Consider the following 20,223-nt stretch of genomic DNA (forward strand, 5'->3'; position numbering starts at 1 on the left):
TACAAGTAGTCATCATTAATATTAAAATTTAGTCTGTGTTTTGAATCCTTATATTTCTCAACAAATTCTATCTCCTTCCCTAAATTTCGGATAATTCAAAATTTGAAACCATCAGAAAATACATGTTGATTCAAATATCCCTTCTGCAGATGGCTCTTTCTTAACTGGTTTTTATTTTAATTCTTACTTGTAATTGATTTCATCATTTTTAACTTTTTGTATTTTTATCTTATAAATATATTGGGTGAAGGCTTTATTATATCAGGTTTGTTCCTAAAAAGGTTTTTACTATGTTTCTTTAATGTGTTGGCTTTGCAGGTTCAAAGAACTCAACCAAGAGGGTCAGTTAGAGCATTGTATTATCATTAGTTTGTATATTTTGGCCTCTTACTTTTGCAATAAAGAACGGTTAAACACAAGATTTGACATGATTAAGGTAGTTTGTATATTTTTCATCTAGTTTAGTCTAAAAATGAAACATTTTTCATCATTGGTCCTTATAAACACAAGATTTGACATGGACTTATTATAAGTTCATCACATGGACTTCCTGATTACGGTGATTATTGTCCTTATTATAAGTTCTATATAGATTTTGTTCAATATTTTAAGGTTTCGAGAACCTAAATCAATATGAATCCTTGAATTACATACCATCGTTGAAAATGTTTTAATTTGTGACCAAACTTGGATTAAAATCACAATGAACAAGTTGACATCTGAGTATTTTGGCCTTCTCAAAGGCCTATTTATCGACTTTTAAATCACAACACTTGATATTCTAAAGGTTTATTTTTATAAACTATTACTTATATATTTTAGCATTTTACTTAGTAGGACATTAAATTAATAAAGGAATTAAGGAAAACGAAAAAAAAAAAAAAAAAAAAAAAGGACGATAAACAGTACAAGTGGTTTGGGTATGTATAAATGGAAGTAATAACCATTTAGGGGGTGTTTGGCAAAAAAGCTTATTGCTTATTAGTTTATTAGCTTACAAGTTAATAAGTAAGTGTAGGGTAACTTATGAAAAAAAAAATGACATATTAAAGGTTCCCCACCGGAATAAGTTATTTTAATCCAAACATTTTTTTTAACTTATAGTGATGTGGAACCTAATAAGTTGTTTTAAAAAAACTTAGCCAAACACCCCCTTAATATGGTATGGTAATGCTCTTGAAAAATAGATGTCATTTAATATTCATTTCTCGAAGTGAACGCAAAATGGTTTTAACTCTAAAGAGATCAAATTATTCGCCGCCCGCCGCTTTGCGCGAGTAGACGGCTAGTATATATATATATATATATATATATATATATATATATATATATATATTCCATCAAGATGCTAACTTTAGATTAAATGCTCAAACAAATACCAAATTTTATTGTTAATATTATATTTTTAATAAATAAAAAAACTTCTACCCATCTCCATTGTCTACCCACACTTTCATCATTGTTTCACATATTCTGATAGCCAAAGGTTTATTCATTTTTTATATTTTATTAGTTGTGAGCAGGGGCGTAACAAAAGCACTAATGGTAGGGGGACGGAATCAAAAACTTCATAATTAAAATATATATGCAAGTTTTATTTTGTGCAAAACTATGACATATTAAAATTGTAAACATGAAAACTAATATAAATATTGTTACATCGTTTTTCAAAGTGGAACGCGACGATCTTTTGCATTTTTAAAGTCTTGTACAATTGTGTCTAAACTAATCTTTTCAGCAAGTTCTCGTTCGAAATGCAAAACCAATGAGTCATTCAAAAACTCGTCTTCCATTTTATTCCGTAACCTTGTTTTAATGAGGTTCATTGCCGAAAATGACCTCTCCGTTGTAGCAGTAGAAACTGGAAGAGTAAGTATGAGACTCGCTACTCGATAAGTAAGATGAAAGTTCGCCACTCTTTTTGTCTTTATCAACCATTGACACAATTCTGATATAGATGTCAATAGTTTATAATCTACATGTTGAACGACATCAATCTCATAATGTTGAAGTTGTATCTTCAAAACTACTTTCTCTTGTTCATTGAAATCTTCGGGATAAAACTTCTCTACTAACTTAATCACATCACCACTTCGAAAAGGCTCAACGACACTTTTAGGATCTAAAGTTGTTGAAAGTCGAAGCAACTCCGTTGATCTATCATTGAATCAATGATTTAGTTCCATTAATTGACAATTAATTGCCTCATAAAATATATCCACCCGGTAATGATGCGCAAGTGTATGATCACTATGCGCGTTACGTGCTCGAGCCCCTCTACTAAAGTATGGAGAAGACATATCAGGGATATCAATGTTGCGTTCCTGACATAACAAGAGACAGTAAACCGTCCCATCTTTCATCTTTCATATTTTGCAATAACAATTTGGTGGATGCAACTAGCCTCAATGCATTACAAATATCTTGAGATTGTCTTTGTAAAGCTTGACAAAGTAAATCGGTAATCTCCATTATTTCTTTCTCGAGATGAAGAACAAAAATGAACTCAAATGTAGTAATAGCCTCATATGCAGAATCTGCGTCGCCTTTGATTGGACCGATGCCATCTTTAATAATTTTAAGTAAAACCTCACAAGTTGGACTAAACATTTTAATTAAGCTCGAAACTGATTTGAGGTGAGAACTCCATCTAGTATCGCCAGCTCGTTGTAATGTACCAATTTGATTAAGACCTCTACCTGTCTCTAACTCATCAATAGAAATCTTATATGCAATTTCCTCAGCTTGTGTATCTCTAAGTTAGTCGGTACGTTTGGAGGAAGCACCAACAACATTGATAACAAAAGATAATCGAGTAAAAAACTTATGTAATGCAACAACTCCTTGGGAAGCAGCCATTAATGTTAATTGTAATCGATGTGCAAAACAATGAACATAATATGCATATGGACAATCATTTGAAATCAATGCTTGCAAACCCTTGAAATGACCTCGCATATTACTTGCACCATCATAGCCTTGACCACGAATTTGTTGGATTAATGTCTAAGTCCATAACTATTTTGGTATGTACTTGACCCGATGGTGCATGGTCCTTTTGGGTTGCCTTCACCAAAGCAACTTGATAAGATGAATTATGGAGAGAAACAATAAAATATGATTTATTAATATATTATGAGAATAATATATTAAAGGAGAAATCATATTGTTTAATTAATATTAGTCAAGAATTAATAAGAATTAAGTTTGTTAGTAAAAAAGATTAATTAAACTTAAGGGACTAGAATTGTAATTATAAGATAATTGCAATTGGGCCATGGATTGCCTTATATTATAAGGTTGGACGAATTCTATGGGGAAACTCATTAGAAATCGTCCAAGGCCTTTAAGGAAAGGAGTCCATGGGTTGCTTAGGGCTTAAGCATCCAAATTAGGGTTTCCTTGTTAGATAACCCTAATAGCCTCACTATTTAAAGACCCCTTATGCCCCAAAAAGGTGGACAAGCTTCCTTCTAGGGTTTCCACATGTTTTGGGCAGCCTCCTTCTCTTCTCCTCTTCATCCTCTTGCTCTTGGTGTTTGTGAACCATTAGAGGAGTGACATTTGTGACTCTAAGCTTTCTAAAGTCAATACAAGAAGGATTTGGGATTGTTATTGCTATATAACAATCAAGGTAATATCTTAAAACCATTCTTATGTTAATATGATTACTTGTATGCTAGAATTAGGGTTTACAGTCTTGGATAACTTGCATGTACAATAAAGAAACCTAGATCCAAGCATTAGGGTTTGTATGAGCACATAGGATGTTCTTATGACTAAAATCCATCAGAATTGACTTAAGATCAAGATTGTTATGTGACAATACAGAATAAATTGCATTCTTAAGAGTTTGTGATGTAGTGTCAGGTACATGAACAAGCCTAAAGAAACGCTCCATAATGAAGCCATCTTTATTTAAGAATCTCAAAACAATTGACATTTGTTCTTTATTAGACTGATCACGTGCTTCATCAACAACTAAACAAAATTTTCCTCCATTAATCTCCTCACAAATCATCCTCCTCACCCTAGTTGAGATAAGGTTTAAACTCTTTTTTTGAATTGATGGTGATGTATATAATGCATGTTTAGGAGCAGTACGGAACAATTCTTCCATCTCTATATTAAAAACGCCAAGTGCCTTCAATATTTCATGAAAATTTCTTTTTTTTATGGAATTTGATCCTTCATCGTGACCTATATATGCAATTCCTTGAAATGCACATAAACGAACTGTATAAATAGTAGCCTTCAATCTTAATCTATTATTTTTACGCTCCTCTTCTGTAAATGCCTCAAACACATTTCGTATATTTTGCGCCTCATTTAACAAATCATCACATGATTTTTGTGCAACATTGTGAAAAGATGTACACTCAGTCCCTATGTGATTCAAAAAGGAGCAATTTTTTCCACCAACTTTCTTCCAGTTATGAAATCCATCTATAGTAAATGCTCGTTGGCCGTAGTGTCCCATTCCAGAAGGCTTGTTGAATAGAAAACATGGAAAACAAAACGCAGCATCTACGCTCTTTGAATATTTAAGCCAAGGATATAACTTAAATCAAGAAGCTTGAAAACTACGTTTATGGGTTTCTGGTCCAGATTTTGGATGTACAGAAAGTGTTTGTTGAAAGGGACCATGATTAATATATGCTCGTATAATAGTATCTTGTTGATTAATTGGATAATCATAAATTTGCTTACGCAAACCAGGATCTCGTTCTAGTGTACTAAGATCAATTTCATTATTTTCAAGATGAGGTTTTTTGAAACGGTTTTCAGTAATAGGAACATCAGGCGTGGGGGTATCTTCATCCAAAACAATTTTTGGTGGGTTTTCGTAATCTTGAGTAGAACCTGACTGTTTTCTTTTGAAAAATCCATCAATAGTATATTGTTTTTTCATGTTCATATAAACTACACAATCTAATTTACAAACAATTAACAAATAGCAATAAACAAATAAAGTTTTTTTAAAAAAAAATAATATAAAATACATATAATTTTAATTAGTTAAATATCATAACAAGTGACAAATATACATACAAAAATATATGATATATATACATGTCATCAATTCCACAAAATTTATATGTTAATAAATCAATTATATATATATATATATATATATATATATATATATATTATCGTTCCTATGCAAATAAATCAACCCATTTAAAGTGAATAACATACTAATAAATTCTAAGTGCAAAATATATATTTCTTTAATTCAACAAATATTATCTGTCATTATGTCATAGACTTATAGAGCTTGTGTGTATGAAGAGTATCAATTTCTACTTTATTGACTAAGTGAGTGTGAAAGAAAATGCATTAAATAGAAATATAAATAACAAGAGAGAGAAGCCATATACCTTAAGAAATAAGAACGAAGATGAAGAACATGCGAAGAAAACCTTAGGGGAGGCAGCATCGGCTGAACACTCAAGCACACGGTGGTCAGCGAAGGTCAACAATCCGACGACCGGAAAAGTGAACAAGACAACAGTCTTAACCGGTGGCGTTCTTCTGGTGAGTTTTGAGAAGTAATTTCCTGACGGCCGGATTAGATTTTGGATTTTAGGTTTACAATTATCAGTTTTCTTAAATTCAAATTTGGGTTAAATTGTTGTAAATTTGACAAGATTTTGGGGTTTTTATAGATTTAAATAGATATTTAGTTTCCTTATTTTATAAATTTCTAAAGAAACGAGGTTTGTTTTGATTTTCTTATTGATCTTCCTCAAATTTTGATTCCGGTTATTCCTATCTTAGATTTGCATATTTTAAGATGTTATATATATATGTCATGATGTGGAAACGAGGGGGCAAAGATATGATTCCAGTTAAATTTTCAATTGGGTAATATAGATATAGGTATTAAAAGACCCAAAAGCGGGGAGGCCATGGCCCCCTCCAGCCCCTATGAGGGTCCGCCACTGGTTGTGAGACATATTTATTACATGTGTTAATTAAAAAAAAGTTAAATATAAAGGTCAAAATATTTGAGAACTTTGAATTTATAAGAAATTAAGAAAAATAATGAATTATTATAATAGAAATGTTTTTTATCTTTTAAATTTAAACAAATAATTTAAAATTATTAAAAGAAATTAATAAGCTTTAATTTTAGGAATTTTGAAATTAAAAGATAAGTATATTAATGAAATTGATATCCATTTATTACTACATTTATTGCAGTTATCACATGTGAAATTTAATAAAATAGAAAAATTCATAAAATGGCATGTGGAAAAAGAATTAATTCAAAATAATCACAAAATAACATTTGTCAAATTGAATGAGAGTGTGACAAATAGAAAAAAAAAAAAAAAAACATTCATTTATTAGAGATGATTTGTCATATGTCATCTAAGTATTACCTCATTTTCTTACCACTCTCTCGTTACTTTTCAACACTTAGAAAATACTCATATTTCATTTTACCTTACTTTTTATTATTTTTAAATATATTTTATACTAATATTATATTGAATTAAAACCGTAAATTTTAATATAGTTTTAAATTTTTTTAATATATATATATATATATATATATATATATATATATATATATATATATATATATATATATATATATACTAAAAAATTTTAAAACTATATTAAAATTTACGGTTTTAATTCAATATAATATTAGTATAAAATATATTTAAAAATAATAAAAAGTAAGGTAAAATGATATATATATATATATATATATATATATATATATATATATATATATATATATATATATATATATATATATATATATATATATATATATATATATATAACTAGAAAAGGGAAAAAAATAACATTTTCTAGCCGTGGCCAATCATAAAAGGAGAGAGAGAGTGCAGGGAGGCAACCCCACATGAGGAAACTTCTCAAATGAATCGTACCCAAGGTGTGAATGTGATGTTCCTATCCACTCTTCTGTATGACAAATGGATTATAAAATATTGCGAAGAAAAATATAAAGGAAAATGTTTTGTGTGACTCACATGTTTCGGATAATTATGTTATGTTCATGGGAAAATTTATCATTAGCTTAAAATAAGGCTTACCATTACATTAAGATTCCATGTGTCATATTTTAACATAATGAATATAGAATATTATAGAATATTATTCATAAAAATATGTAATATTCTACTACAATATTACATGTGTAATATCATGTTTAATATTTTAGTTACATATTACACATATGTAATATCATGTGTTATATCATAGAACACTATTACATATGAAATATTTTGATGAATAATATTGTATACACGTAATGTTAGAATATTACACATTAATTGTGATTTACTTATTTTTATGTTTTAAAGGAAAATTGGAAATAAAGTGTAACGAAAAATGTAACAATTTTATTTTTTTTTTCATTTTATTTCATTTTTAAAAAAATTATTTCAACTTTTTTTTAATGGTTTGGCATCTGAAATGCGTTGTTAGAAATGTGTCCCTATGATCATCCTATGAGTATTTAGGATTATAACATTCGGATCTCAAGGTACTTTATATTTTGCAAATTTGGCATTTTATGGATGGCTACGCCGTAGTGGGGAGGCACGACTATATGGCAAGTCAAGATTAGATGCATGTTTCGTTTAATCCACCACGGCGTGGCAGCTGGAAATTCAGAAACCCTGTTTTCTGGGTTTTGCTCTCTATTTAAAGGAATGAGGAGGCTAGGGTTTGCTCATCATCAGACCTGTGAAAACCTAAATCTCTTTCTTTCTCTCTCTCTCTCTCTCTCACACACACACATACTTTGTGCCTTTGTTGGTGTTCTTGAAGCCTTAGTGTAGCTTCCCGAAAATTCAACAAATTTAAACTTTTCAAAACAACTCTTTTACTAATAGAAGTGTTACAAAACCATTGTTTTCAAAACATTATTTAAAATCAGGGTCTCGTAAGATCCAATCAGTTGTGAAACCAAGGATGTGTATGGTCACGCCTTCGTCTTGCCACGGTCCTCTAAAGTACCTGAAACAATTAACTAAAAATTGTAAGCACAAAGCTTATTGAGTTTCCCCAAAGTACCACCACATAAACATAATAACAAACAGCATGCATACAGAGCCTTCAGCATGACTGGAACACTGCACCCGCCTACAGACTATCTGGAATGCTCACAGAGCCTTCAACATGACTGGAACGCCTCACTGGCCTACAGACTATCTGGATCGCTCACAAAACCTTCAATATGACTGGAACGCCACACCGGGCCTTCAACCTATCTGGAAAGTTCTCTATACCTTCAAACTGACTGGTACGCCTCTCAAGCTTGCAGTCTATCCGGGACGCCCCGGGTTTCTTGGCCTTCAGTCTACTCTATTCCACCTCAACCCAACCACACACATCATGTCGACATATACATAACCGATAAACATATAAGCCTAGTAAACCATAAAAACATATCAATATAAACATTACTGGATTTGTTGACTGCCAGCACAAAGCAGTACAGTCTCAACCCACCCACACTACGACGACATATACAACAGATAAACACATATCCAGAAAACGGATAACAGGTAGATCTACCGATCACTAAGCATAGCATCATCCTATATACCAAGATACTGATATAACAGCTCACCACAACACAATAACATACTATCACATAACAAGATATCTAATCTAATGGGTCAGCCTTGGTGCCTTCGATCCGCAAGTACAATGAGGAAAACTCACCTCTCGATCTGATCCATAGTTGATGAGGTCCCGACTCCAAATCTCAGCTCCAACCGACACCTATCCATCCAAGTGACCAATCAAAATCAAAATCCCAAAATACCCTTAGGTCAAACTTGGTCAAATTCAAAGTCAAACTAGTCAAATCAACTAAGTCAGCCGAGTCACCTCAGAATGAGTACGCGGGGCGTACTCCGAAGGTACACTGGACGTACTCGTAGAAGCTTCAAAACTCAATAAGTGCTTAATGGCTTAAGCAGTCTCGTCCATATTTCTGATCCATGGCTAAAACACACTCAAGAGTCATAAAGTTTCCTACTTTATGACTCCGCACACCCATTAGGTGCTTATCTCAACTTCTTAATCCATTAAGACATTCTACAAGATGCATGGAGCAAAACCAACCATTTGAAAGCCATTTTTATGACTCAAGACCCTTCCAAGGGTCTAAAAGGACAAGTTAATGGGTCAAGAACATGCTTTGTTCATGAATCATCATTTTGGGAACAAAAAATGTCTTTAAAGAGCAAAATCAAGATCTACAAGATGGAGTGGTAAAGATGCAAGCTTTATACCTTCAAGATCTTGCAAAGCAAGAAGAAATCCCAGATCCAAAGTGTCCCCAACTCCACGATCTTCTCACCACCTTCTTCTCTCTTCAAACCACTCCAAAAACACACTTTAAGGCTCAAAACGGCTCTCTTTTACTCTAGGGTTGCTTGAAGGTTGAACCCACAGAAGGAGGCTGGATAAGAAGAGGGTTTTAGTCCATAAAGTTGTTTAAATATGAACCAAAGCCCTAAAATTAGGGTTTGCATGCCAACCACGTACGCCCTGCGTACGAAGTGTATGCCCAGCATACTAAGGTGCGCCTAAGTACGCTTAGCGTACACACACGTACGCATGGTGATATGTGAATATTTAGTTACATATTTTGTCTAAAATCTTAATACTTTTTGGCTAATTTGTCCTAACAATTTAACAAAAGGTACTTAATTGTGTTCAAATTGTATTTGCAGCCTAAAAGACATGCTCGAGTTGAAAAGGAAGATGGATTAGCAAATGGAATCTAGGGGAAGAAAACAAAGAAGAAAGTGAAGCTAAAAGAATGAAGAACTCGGCGAGTTGGCCATCTACTCGCCGAGTAGACACGAATCTTCGCGAAGACTTAAAGACTTGCCGCCCATGGGATTTAAGTGACGAACTCGCCGAGTCAGCTTATGGACTCGACTAGTCGCCCCTGTTTTTAGAAAACTATAAATAAGACATAATAACCTGAAACGAGGACTTCTTCTGGATCCATTGGCGACTTAGCTGGGATTGAAGGGTTATTGAAGCTCTAGAGTTCGAAGATTTTACCCTAGATTTCAATTCGAAAGTGATTAAAGGCAACATATACTCTCTTCTTCTTAATCTATTGCACAAAACCATGTTTTTACTTCTAGATTTTGTTTTTGAGTTATTGTTTGCTATAAGTATGAGCTAAAACTCATAACTTTTGTTTGCGGTAGATTAGCTTGTTAATATAGTTTATTTTATGGTGTGGATTATCTGATTTGGTGAAAACTGTTTTGCTAAGCTTGTAATCGATCCTTATGTGTTGAAAATAACTGTTTTTCTGTTAATTATCAAGTCTATTAAGTTGCATGAACATCCTCTTAATTACTTGCCTTATATGATTTATGTGAAAACAACATTGTATGCCTAGTATTAGTGAGTATGAACCTAGGATTAATAGAAAACAGGTAAGTTAATGTGTAAGCTTGTGTGATGAACAACCATACAAGATGTTGATTAAATTAGTCATTTAATTACAACTGTAAGTTTTACTTAACCTGAATCAAAATACTAGGAGATTCATTAGTTTAACAAATTGGCAACTGTTTAAAGTAATTTGTTTTCTAAGGATTAGTAATAGTGAACATGAGCCTAATCACATTTATCAGTAGCCAATGACAAAATAATCCATTGCACTTGCCATAAAATCAACTATAGAAACAAGTGAGTCGAACCTAAACAGAAGTCTCTTTTATTATTGAATCTAGTTATCTTCAATTTCCTTAGTTGTTAGTTGTTTTTTGTTTAAGCATTAGTTAATTGTTAAGTTTCTAGTCTTGCAAAATTAGAGAAAACCCTTTCTTTATTGTTTGTTCTAATTAGGTAATTCTAGTGTTTAATATAATTGTTACCGTTCCTATGTTCAATACCCTGCTTACTTGAACTAAACAGCTATCGATAGGTACACTGTCTGCGTGTGTTTGTTTTTATTTGAGTTTCTTAGGATTAGAACTAGTTCTTTTAACACACATCACATGGCGTACTCAGAATTCCCAATTTTACCAAATTGCTACCATGTCCCCTTTTTTCCATATTCTTACACTTAGGGACCAACAATGCAATAAATCTCAATATAAGGGTCAACAATGGAAGTGCCTCAAAACTAGATCTTACACTTAGAAGGAAGAAAGAATAAGAAGTAAGCTTCGATTCAGCAAGGTAGTCCTCATCCTATGTGTTAGCAATCTTCTGGACCCTTGTAGTGTGTAGCAGCAGTGCTCTGTCAGTGAAAGTTGTAGCAGTTGGGCATTTTCTGTGAGGTGGGTCTTCTCACTACACTGATGGGTTGAAGGTACCAATGTCGGCCCATAGTAGAATGTATTGTAGGATGTATGTGTTTATGTGACTGATGTTGTTATGATTGTATGTTATATGCATTGAGCCAATCTGGGCTTGGAGTTCTTATGAACTCAGGGTTGATACGGACCTGACACAGTTGTATGTTGTTACATGGAGTCATTATGGACTCGGGGTTGATACGGACCCGACACAGCCACGTGTTGTTATATTCATATGTGTGTTTTATGTGGTATTTTAGGGAAGCTCACTAAGCTTTGTGCTTACAGTTATGTTTATGGTTTCAGTTACTTCCAATACAAAAGCTAAGGGCTCGGCGTGATGGCACAACATTCTCCCCCACATGTTTTCATGATTATGATTTATTTTACTATGATATTTGGATAGTTAGTATTTTATATATATATATATATATATATATATATATATATATATATATATATATATATATACTCGAATTTGTTAAACTATTATTGTTCTTAATCATTTGAGTCCGTTTAAGTATATTTAAATACCATTAACCATTCAGGTTTTGGGCTTGAAATCTGTTTTTCTTCTTATGTGAGTTGATCTATTGTGTCTTACTGGTTTTGAATCCTAGATCTAAAGTTTCGTTGGGGACTCTTGTTTAATTGTATCAATTTTTTGCAAATAAATGAAACGTTTTGACTGCACACATAGTTTAAAGGACATGTTTAAATGTTGGTCGAATATCTAAGACGTTCTTCAACAATGGCAAAACAAGGCAATCTAATGAACCAAAAGCATTCTAATTAATATTTTGTAATGTTATTGATGCATAAAGAGTCATCTTTTAGACTATAACCAACAAATAATATACTTACGAGGGGTTAATAGCAATGTACATTCATTATTTAGTAACTTATAGATTCGTTATGCGCTAAGAAACATTAATTTATCAATCAATATATGTTTATGTATTAAGAAATATTGATAATATGTTCTGTTTTCATTTTTTTAATTTATCGGCTTTGTATTTTAAAAGTAAGTAGTTATGTGATTCGTTTCCAAGGACATGATTGTAGTGTAGTGTGTTTCTTTGTGTTTGATGTCTAAAAATACTAAAACAATGAATGAATTGCTATTTGAAACTTTGCCTACATGTATACACTTTTAGTTGTAAAAGTACGATTTGAAGATGAAAAGAAGAATAATGCAGAATATATATTGCAATTATGGGTTCACATATAGTAATCATGGATAGAAAAATGAAAGTTTGTTGTTACACATAAAAAAAAAATACATTGTTATTTAGTGTATAAAAACAAAATACATTATCTATAGTTGTAATTAAATAAATAAAAAAAAAGTAAAGTACGTGGCTATTTTCCACAATTTGCCTAGAGAATAATTACATACACAAACCTTGGAAGAAGAAGGAAAAAAAAAACTTGCACAAAACAAAAAAACCTTATCATATTAAAAAGGGTAACCGAAAGATATCATAAATTTTCACAAAGAATTATACAACTTCTACCCAAAAAAACATCTGTGCTATCTAAGAAGCTTCATTTCTGGCAAAAGGGCATTTTGGTCATTAACTGTCTCATTTTCAGGCGGTGGTTTGACATACTTCCCCAAAGCTTTCTGATGAGTCCGATTTCTAATCCTCTGAATCTTATCTTTACTTTTCTGTTTCCTTTTCTCTTTTTGTTTTCTCATTTGATTCCTTTCTTTCTCATACATTCCTTGCCAGAAAACCTCACCGGTTTTAGGCCACAACCACCGCTGTTTAGGGTGGTCGGAGGAGTCGGCTTCTTCTGCAAGATCTTCATCCATGGCTTTTAGGGTGTTGTAATTGAACCATTTGATCCACATTTTGCCTCTTCGGTTTTTGAAATCATGTTGTTCTTCAAGTGATCCAGTCATAGGGTCTATGTACACCATTCGCCTTGCACTATGGTAGGCCCATACGTTTACAAGAAGCTCAAGAACATGAGAGTAGCAATGCTTGTCCTACAAAAAGAAAAATGATTTACAGTGTTGGTCAGCTCACAGGTTGTTGAACTAATAAAGTATCTTGTACGCAGTGTGGGCCAGGTTCAGAGGTTAGGTTGTTGAAATAATAAAGTATCTTGTACGTAGTGTGGGCCAGGTCAGAGGTTGTTGAAATAATAAAGTATCTTGCAAACAGTGTAGGCCAGGTCAAAGGTTGTTGAAATAATAAAGTATCTTGCAGACAGTGTGGGCCAGGCCAAAGGTTGTTGAAATAATAAAGTAAGCATCTTGCAAACAGTGTGGGCCAGGTCAGAGGTTGTTGAAATAATAAAGTATCTTGTAGACAGTGTGGGCCACGCCAGAGGTTGTTGAAATAATAAAGTATCTTGCAAACAGTGTGGGCCCAGTGTGGGCTAGGTCAGAGGTTGTTGAAATGATAAAGTAAGCATCTTGCAAACAGTGTGGGCCAAGTCAGAGGTTGTTGAAATAATAAAGTATCTTGCAGACAGTGTGGGTCAGCGTATGGGTTGTTAGAAGAATAACTTTTTTTTGCAGAAAGTTAAAAGCATCGACTATAATGAGTACCTCTACTCCACTTAATTATGGGCCCCACCGATTTTAATTTATAACATTCTTGCTTTTTTTATGTAGGGAAATCTATGATAAAGTCCCATTATTTTTTGGGTTAGTTTATGGTTTAATCCCAACATTTATTTTTTGAATAGAAAAGTCATGATTATCTAATTTTATATGATAATCTGTTATTTTCTGTTGAAAATAAATAAGAAGTGTTTTGTTAATTTGGACAAAATATAAAATCATCAGGACTTTTCTGTTTAAAAAATAAATGTTGGGATTAAACCATAAACTAACCCAAAAAATATTGGGACTTTATCGGAGAATGGAGATTTCCCTTTTATGTAAAGTAATATATTTTAGATTATATTTATAGATATATGTTTATTATATGTTGTCTTCTTTTCATATAAATGAATATAAAGTTTGAAAGAAAAAAATGGTTTATAATTAAAATTTACAAAATGCTGTATTTTTATATATTTTTTTTATCAAAATAAAAGAGCAGAGTGAAAAGATGTAAAAGAAAAAACATATAAATGTATGAATTTTCTAACATATTTATATTTTCGTAAAAGTGAAAAACATTTTATATTTAATTGTTACAGAAGTTCTAACTTTATATATTTCTATATATGCTTTGCGAAAATAAAAAATACATATAAAAAACAAAATATGAAAAGGATGTAAAACAGAAAAAATGAAAAGGTGAAGTATTTTTTAAAAAGAACTTTTTCAGTTACAAACTTCTCTTTCCTAATGATAAAAAGGCATCATTTTGAAAAAGCAATGAGAAACCGTTGTATATTTAGTTTAATATGTTTTGAATAAAATTATTTATCTAATAAACTCTTATGTTTTATTAATATCATAATTAACATTTTACACGAATTATTATCTGGCTGCATTTACTTAACAATATAAATTTTAAAGTTAGTGTAACAAAAAAAAAAAGATTCTAGACAAATTTGTAAAAATCTTGTAACTTGAAAGGGGTACTTATGAAAACTTTAAATTGCTGGAGAAAAGGAAAAAATATTTTTTTGGTGTTACAAATATATTTAGGTTGAAGAATTTTACTATAAAAGTCAATCATAAACTAAATTGCATGAAAGGAAAATTTTTACCTTGGATAAACTTAAGTAGCAAAGACCACTTTCATGATGCTCATCATAAACTTGTGCATCCAATGCATCCACAAACATTCTACAAATCAACATTAATCCCATGTAATTAAAAACAAAATTCTTTTCGAATATTTTTTTTAAAAAAAGAATTCAAACCTTGAAAACATGACGAATTCTAGGAAAGATTTGGTAGGCATAGACCAACTATGCATAACAGACCATGAATCTCCATCCATGGGCATTGGAGGAAGAGAAGTCGAGTTATCCTTCACCCCATACATTTTCTTCAAAGCTTCTGAGAATGCAAACCTTCAACAAAATCAAGTACCAAGGGTATTTTAGACATTACACAAATAATCAAAAAGATTTGCATCAAAAGAATGTAACAATTGTAGAGACTACTACTTACTTGCAATTACCCGCATTTATAGCATCACAAAATGTCCAAAAATCTTGTTGCATTGGATTTCTTGGATCTTTATCCATTCTTACCCAAAAATATAAAGCATCACCATGTTTACGCCCTTGAATGTCCTCCAATAACGCCACCTCAGCAGCCTTTGACAAAGAAGCCTGTTTTTTTTTTTAATTTTCAAAACCTCTACTTTTAGTAATAATCATAAAAAGTAACGATTTTTAACTTGGAAATTTATGACATTTTCCATAAAAGTTGTGATTTTTATTGAAATTTATGTATAATACCTTCTTAGCTGTGGCTCTCCATGATGAAAATCCAATCCATGCATTCTTGTGTATACGATCAATTCGATTAGCAATTGCAAAAAAGGCTCCAAAATCACCAAGGGCATCACGGTAATATGGCATGCTTAGAAGAGGAAGACGAGAAGGTCCATCAATGTCATCGGTTCTTGATCTTCTCCCTTTTGTTGACTTCAATAACATAATTTTAACTAAAGTTAAGAGTCTAGTTGCACTATTTACAATCTTTTTGTTGCAAGAATCAACATGAACAACTTGTTGTCAACTATAGCTTCTTGTGTTTTCCAAAAGAAGAAAAAAGTTGCAATCTTTTTGTTGCAAGAATCAACATGAACAACTTGTTGTCAACTATAGCTTCTTGTGTTTTCTAAAAGAAGAAAAAAGTTTCAATCTTTTATATTAAAGTAAAGTAACTCACCAATCCAAAACCACGATAAAGTGACTCATGATGTAAAAAAGGCCAGGCTCCTTGACCAAAATAAGGTTCATAGATGCACAACGGTTGACCTGTTCTTTCAAGCTCTCCATCATCTCTCTCATGCAAATCATTCTTATTTCTATCTGCTTTTTTTGCACTTCTGTATACTTCTTCCCATGTTCCCCTTGGTTGCTCACTTCTATCCCTCAACTGTATAAAATTCACAACAAAAATGAGGTCTAAACTCTAAACATGATATTCAAAAAGGTAAAAGATAAAATCTTTATGAGGTTCTTTCTTTACCTCACTATCTTCTCTTCTCTTTCTAGCCATTGTTGTTTGAATACTTTTCTCTTCTTCCCAAATACTATACAAAAACGTATCATCAAAACTAATATCAACAGAACTCTCTTTTAAATCCCACTTATTTTCAACCTTTTTCAAGAAATTATGAACCCTTGAACTTCTATTTACATATTTACGATCCGGGATGTCTTCAAAAAGACCCCATTGCCACTCGGTTTTGATTTTTGAAGGAATTTCCGAAACTGCCCTTGGAGATGCAACTTCAGATGGAAGATTCATAACATTTTCTATCAATGAAGCATACCCTTCAACGGATTCCAAAACCATCATATCTTTTGCAGTGTGTTTTCCTATTGATGCTATATTGTGAGCTAGAGATGATAATCTCCCATTTGATATTAATCGAAGAATAATCTGACTTAAATCCTTTATATTCTCTTTTTGAAAAAGATATCCGTTTACCTTGTCATCAATCTGAAATACATTATCAAACTTTAGTTAATGAATAAAAAAAGATAGTTTTTTCTAGAATCTTACGTGTTTCTTGATTATTGATAAATCAGGAGCAACAATTGGTTTCTCAAAGCACATTGCTATTTTTAGAATATCAGGAAAAGATTGTTCTTCAAGAAATGACCCGTATAACACAACGTCTGTGATGCTCAAAACATTATATAAATCTTCATCAATAACAGCATGATTCACAGTGCCACTTGGGTAGTTCAAATTTGAAGCAATTTCCTATAAAAGATCATTCACATTAGTATGAAAAAATTACATATTTGCCCTTGTGGATACACAAAGAACTTTAACTGTCATACCTCAATGGCAGAACTGTAATTACGCGTTATATCTTGATTCAAGATTATGATCTTGAGATGAGGACTTGAACTATCATCATCAACAGGAAACTGTGCTAAAAGTGGAGATAAAGCTTGTAAAACAAGTGCATGTTCAAGCCATAATCCTTTATATAAAAATTGACTTCCTGTTATAGTTATAACAAAGTCGTGGGCCCCAATGTTCATATTCACACGCAAATTTTCTTCAAGAACAGTTGTTGAATTATCCAATTTGCAAGCATTAGAAGGAGATCCAGGTATAACAAAGTAGTTTCCAGCATCAAATGGAGCATAAAACATCTGAAAAACATGAAGAAAAAAAATAATAAGTTATCGTGAGTATTTTTTTAACTACAAATCTTGAAAGGAGAAAAGTGTCATTTAAAGTTACCGGAAGGGCATAATTGGGAAAAACAACAACTGTAGCTCGATTAAAGACAGCTTTCCAATCATCAATCAGTCGAATTTTGCCATTTGAGATGTAGTTTTTGTAACGTGTAGCAAGTGTTTTTTCATGGATAGTCCAAATAAGTGGTAAAGATTTAAAGGGTTCCTGCAAAAGGCTGTAATAACTAAATTTATTAAGTTTATAACAAAATGTGAAACTAATATGATTTTTTTAAAGTTTGAGAGATACTAAATCATGCAATCATGAAATAATGATAAGTAAACTTACCCTGAAATTGCTTCTTTTGCTTCAAGAGAATTCACAAGTATGGCATCATAGCTGCAAAGAACATGCAAAAGGGTAAATCGGTAAATGAGACTAAATTCCAAGATAAATGTGATGTATTAAAAAAGAGAAACATACTTGAGCCAATCAATTATAAACTTTTTATCCTCACTAGCTTCCAAAATATTGACATGAACTCCAATATTTTTCCAAACTGTATGCACAGGTCCCTCTTCAAGTGAGTAAACCTGCATGCATAAAGATTAAATTACAAGAAACCATTTAAATCAATTGCTTAGCTTTAAAGTTTGATGATTTCTAACAAAATGTATACAAAACATTAAGTAACAACAACGAAAGCCAAATTCCATATGAATGAGATAAGTTTTGAAGTTTGATAAGACATAAGGGCAAGCTAGTCATATCATGTTGAGACTTAAGACATGAAATTTCTTGAATTTATTCTAAATATTCTCATTACTAAACTAAAATCATAGCAATTGAAGTAGCTTAGATTCTTATGAACAACAAAATTACCTGGATTTCGTACCCAATTGTTCTCAAAGCAGTTGCAACAGTGAGCATCAACAATTGCTGTGGATCGACTAATAGATCTGCGAAAACCTACAAAATGGAACTAATGGAAATTAAAACTAAAACGAATTAAACAACAATAGTAGAGGAATCTCAACAAATTGGTATTAGAGAAAAAGAAAACTCACAAAAGCAAGTTGAGGTTTTCTATGCCCAAATCTCACTACTTTTCGTGAAGTACCAAAAGACACATTATTAACGCCTCTATTTTCTCTATGGAATTTAAGCAAAAGCTTGGTGGGCTCAAACTTGACACCTTCGCCAAAATCCAATCCACCAATTTCTTTCAAGAAATTCGTCAAGTCGTCTCCAAAATTATCCTCTTTTTGTTTCAAGAAATCTCCGCTGTCTTTTTCAACACTAGAAAGAGGCAAGAACATTTGAAACACGAACATAAAGAAGATGAAAACAGCCACAGCACAAATCCATTGCAAGTAATCCAGCTTCTTTAAAACCATAAATCTTGCAAATTTCGATCTGGGTCGTTGCGCAAATGAATTGTTTCTCTCGTTTCTAGATGAAGATTTGAGTAACGGATCCCTCTTTAATGGCAACACTCCATTTTCAAGAGAACCCATTTACATTACCACCAATCGAATTCCAACAGATCACATACCTAATCCAAATCAACAGACAAAAGGGGGATACTTTTTTTGCTTTTGGCTAAGATGGGATTTAATCATCACGGCGAACCCAATAACGAAAAAGCTTTACATATTGTAATCAAGATTTCTTGAAAAAGGGTAAAGACAAAAAGGGATGCTTTTTTTGCTTTGTTCTTGAGGTGTTTTTGGCTGAAAACTGCGATTAAATCACAACACAAAGCGTAGGTATTACTGTTGATACGAAGTATGATAGCAAGAAAGACTGTTTGTTTTCTTTTTTTCTTCGTCTATTTTACAGAGAGAGACGCATTAAAGAAATCAAGAGATGCTTGTGAGTAGTGAGTTGTTTCTTTTCAGAGCTAAAGAAAACAGCTCAGAAGCTTTTGGAGAGAGAGAGAGAGAGAGAGAGAGAGAGAGAGAGAGAGAGAATATCTATTTATTTTCTTTGTTTATCTTTTTCTCCATGCGCGGCTGCTGTATATCACGTCAACGATGGTTTTTCTTTTTGGGTTTTCATTTAAAATTAGGTTAGATCCTCTCCAAAGGTGGATTTTCTAAATCCGGTACGTACAAGTTTTCATGCACTATGTACAACCTGAAAAGGCTAGATTTCCTTATATTCAGGTATTTTAGAAATAGAAAAGATTTTATTAATCATATATGGTTAAAGTTGTTTTAAGGTGACAAAATGTTTAAAACAATTATGTTAATTTTTTAGAATTTGTTTTTGTATTGATGTGTATCAGTTTAAGTTTTTTTATTTATTTATTAAAAAAATAATGACAATGCATTTTAGTGATTTTGGAGAATATTGACGGGCCATATTACTTGATAACGTCTTGGAGATGTGTAGTTCTTAATTTTAAAAACCTTGAATTATTCATTCAAAGTTTTAGATGGAAATCTTTATAATTATAATATTTTTATAATTTTGAATAACAAAATAAAACCATTCATGAGTTATTTAAGAAGCCAAAAAACTGTAGATGTCAAACTTTTAACACCTTGGCATTTTACTGTTAAAGTGCATCCACTCTCTCTCCATTGAGCTCAC

General features: G+C 32.0%; 2 protein-coding genes across 3 annotated transcripts; both read right to left on the bottom strand.

The window, feature by feature from the left end:
- Positions 1-1,667: 1,667 nt before the first annotated feature.
- Positions 1,668-2,610, bottom strand: LOC145098374 (uncharacterized). Its single transcript, XM_079036005.1, has 2 exons — positions 2,342-2,610; positions 1,668-2,157 (listed from the first exon to the last, which is right to left on the bottom strand). Exons 1-2 carry the CDS (start codon positions 2,608-2,610, stop codon positions 1,668-1,670), a joined length of 759 nt encoding a protein of 252 aa, XP_078892131.1.
- Positions 2,611-12,761: 10,151 nt separating this feature from the next.
- On the bottom strand, positions 12,762-19,603 carry LOC145101583 (uncharacterized). 2 transcript variants are annotated; one of them, XM_079038799.1, is made up of 14 exons: positions 18,693-19,603; positions 18,508-18,594; positions 18,109-18,218; positions 17,974-18,024; positions 17,689-17,860; positions 17,277-17,597; positions 16,993-17,196; positions 16,453-16,929; positions 16,150-16,359; positions 15,714-15,902; positions 15,421-15,584; positions 15,168-15,320; positions 15,012-15,090; positions 12,762-13,326 (listed from the first exon to the last, which is right to left on the bottom strand). In XM_079038799.1, the coding sequence occupies exons 1-14, from the start codon at positions 19,140-19,142 to the stop codon at positions 12,865-12,867; spliced, it is 3,129 nt and encodes a 1,042-aa protein (XP_078894925.1). In that variant the 5' UTR covers positions 19,143-19,603; the 3' UTR covers positions 12,762-12,864. The 2 variants fall into 2 exon arrangements, with proteins under 2 accessions (XP_078894925.1, XP_078894926.1); XM_079038800.1 differs by having other exon boundaries at positions 18,508-18,607; positions 18,693-19,601.
- Positions 19,604-20,223: the final 620 nt, after the last annotated feature.

The sequence above is a fragment of the Lactuca serriola genome, chromosome 4 (assembly GCF_051521515.1).
Source record: "Lactuca serriola cultivar US96UC23 chromosome 4, Lser_US96UC23_V15, whole genome shotgun sequence".
Taxonomy (NCBI): Eukaryota; Viridiplantae; Streptophyta; class Magnoliopsida; order Asterales; family Asteraceae; genus Lactuca; species Lactuca serriola.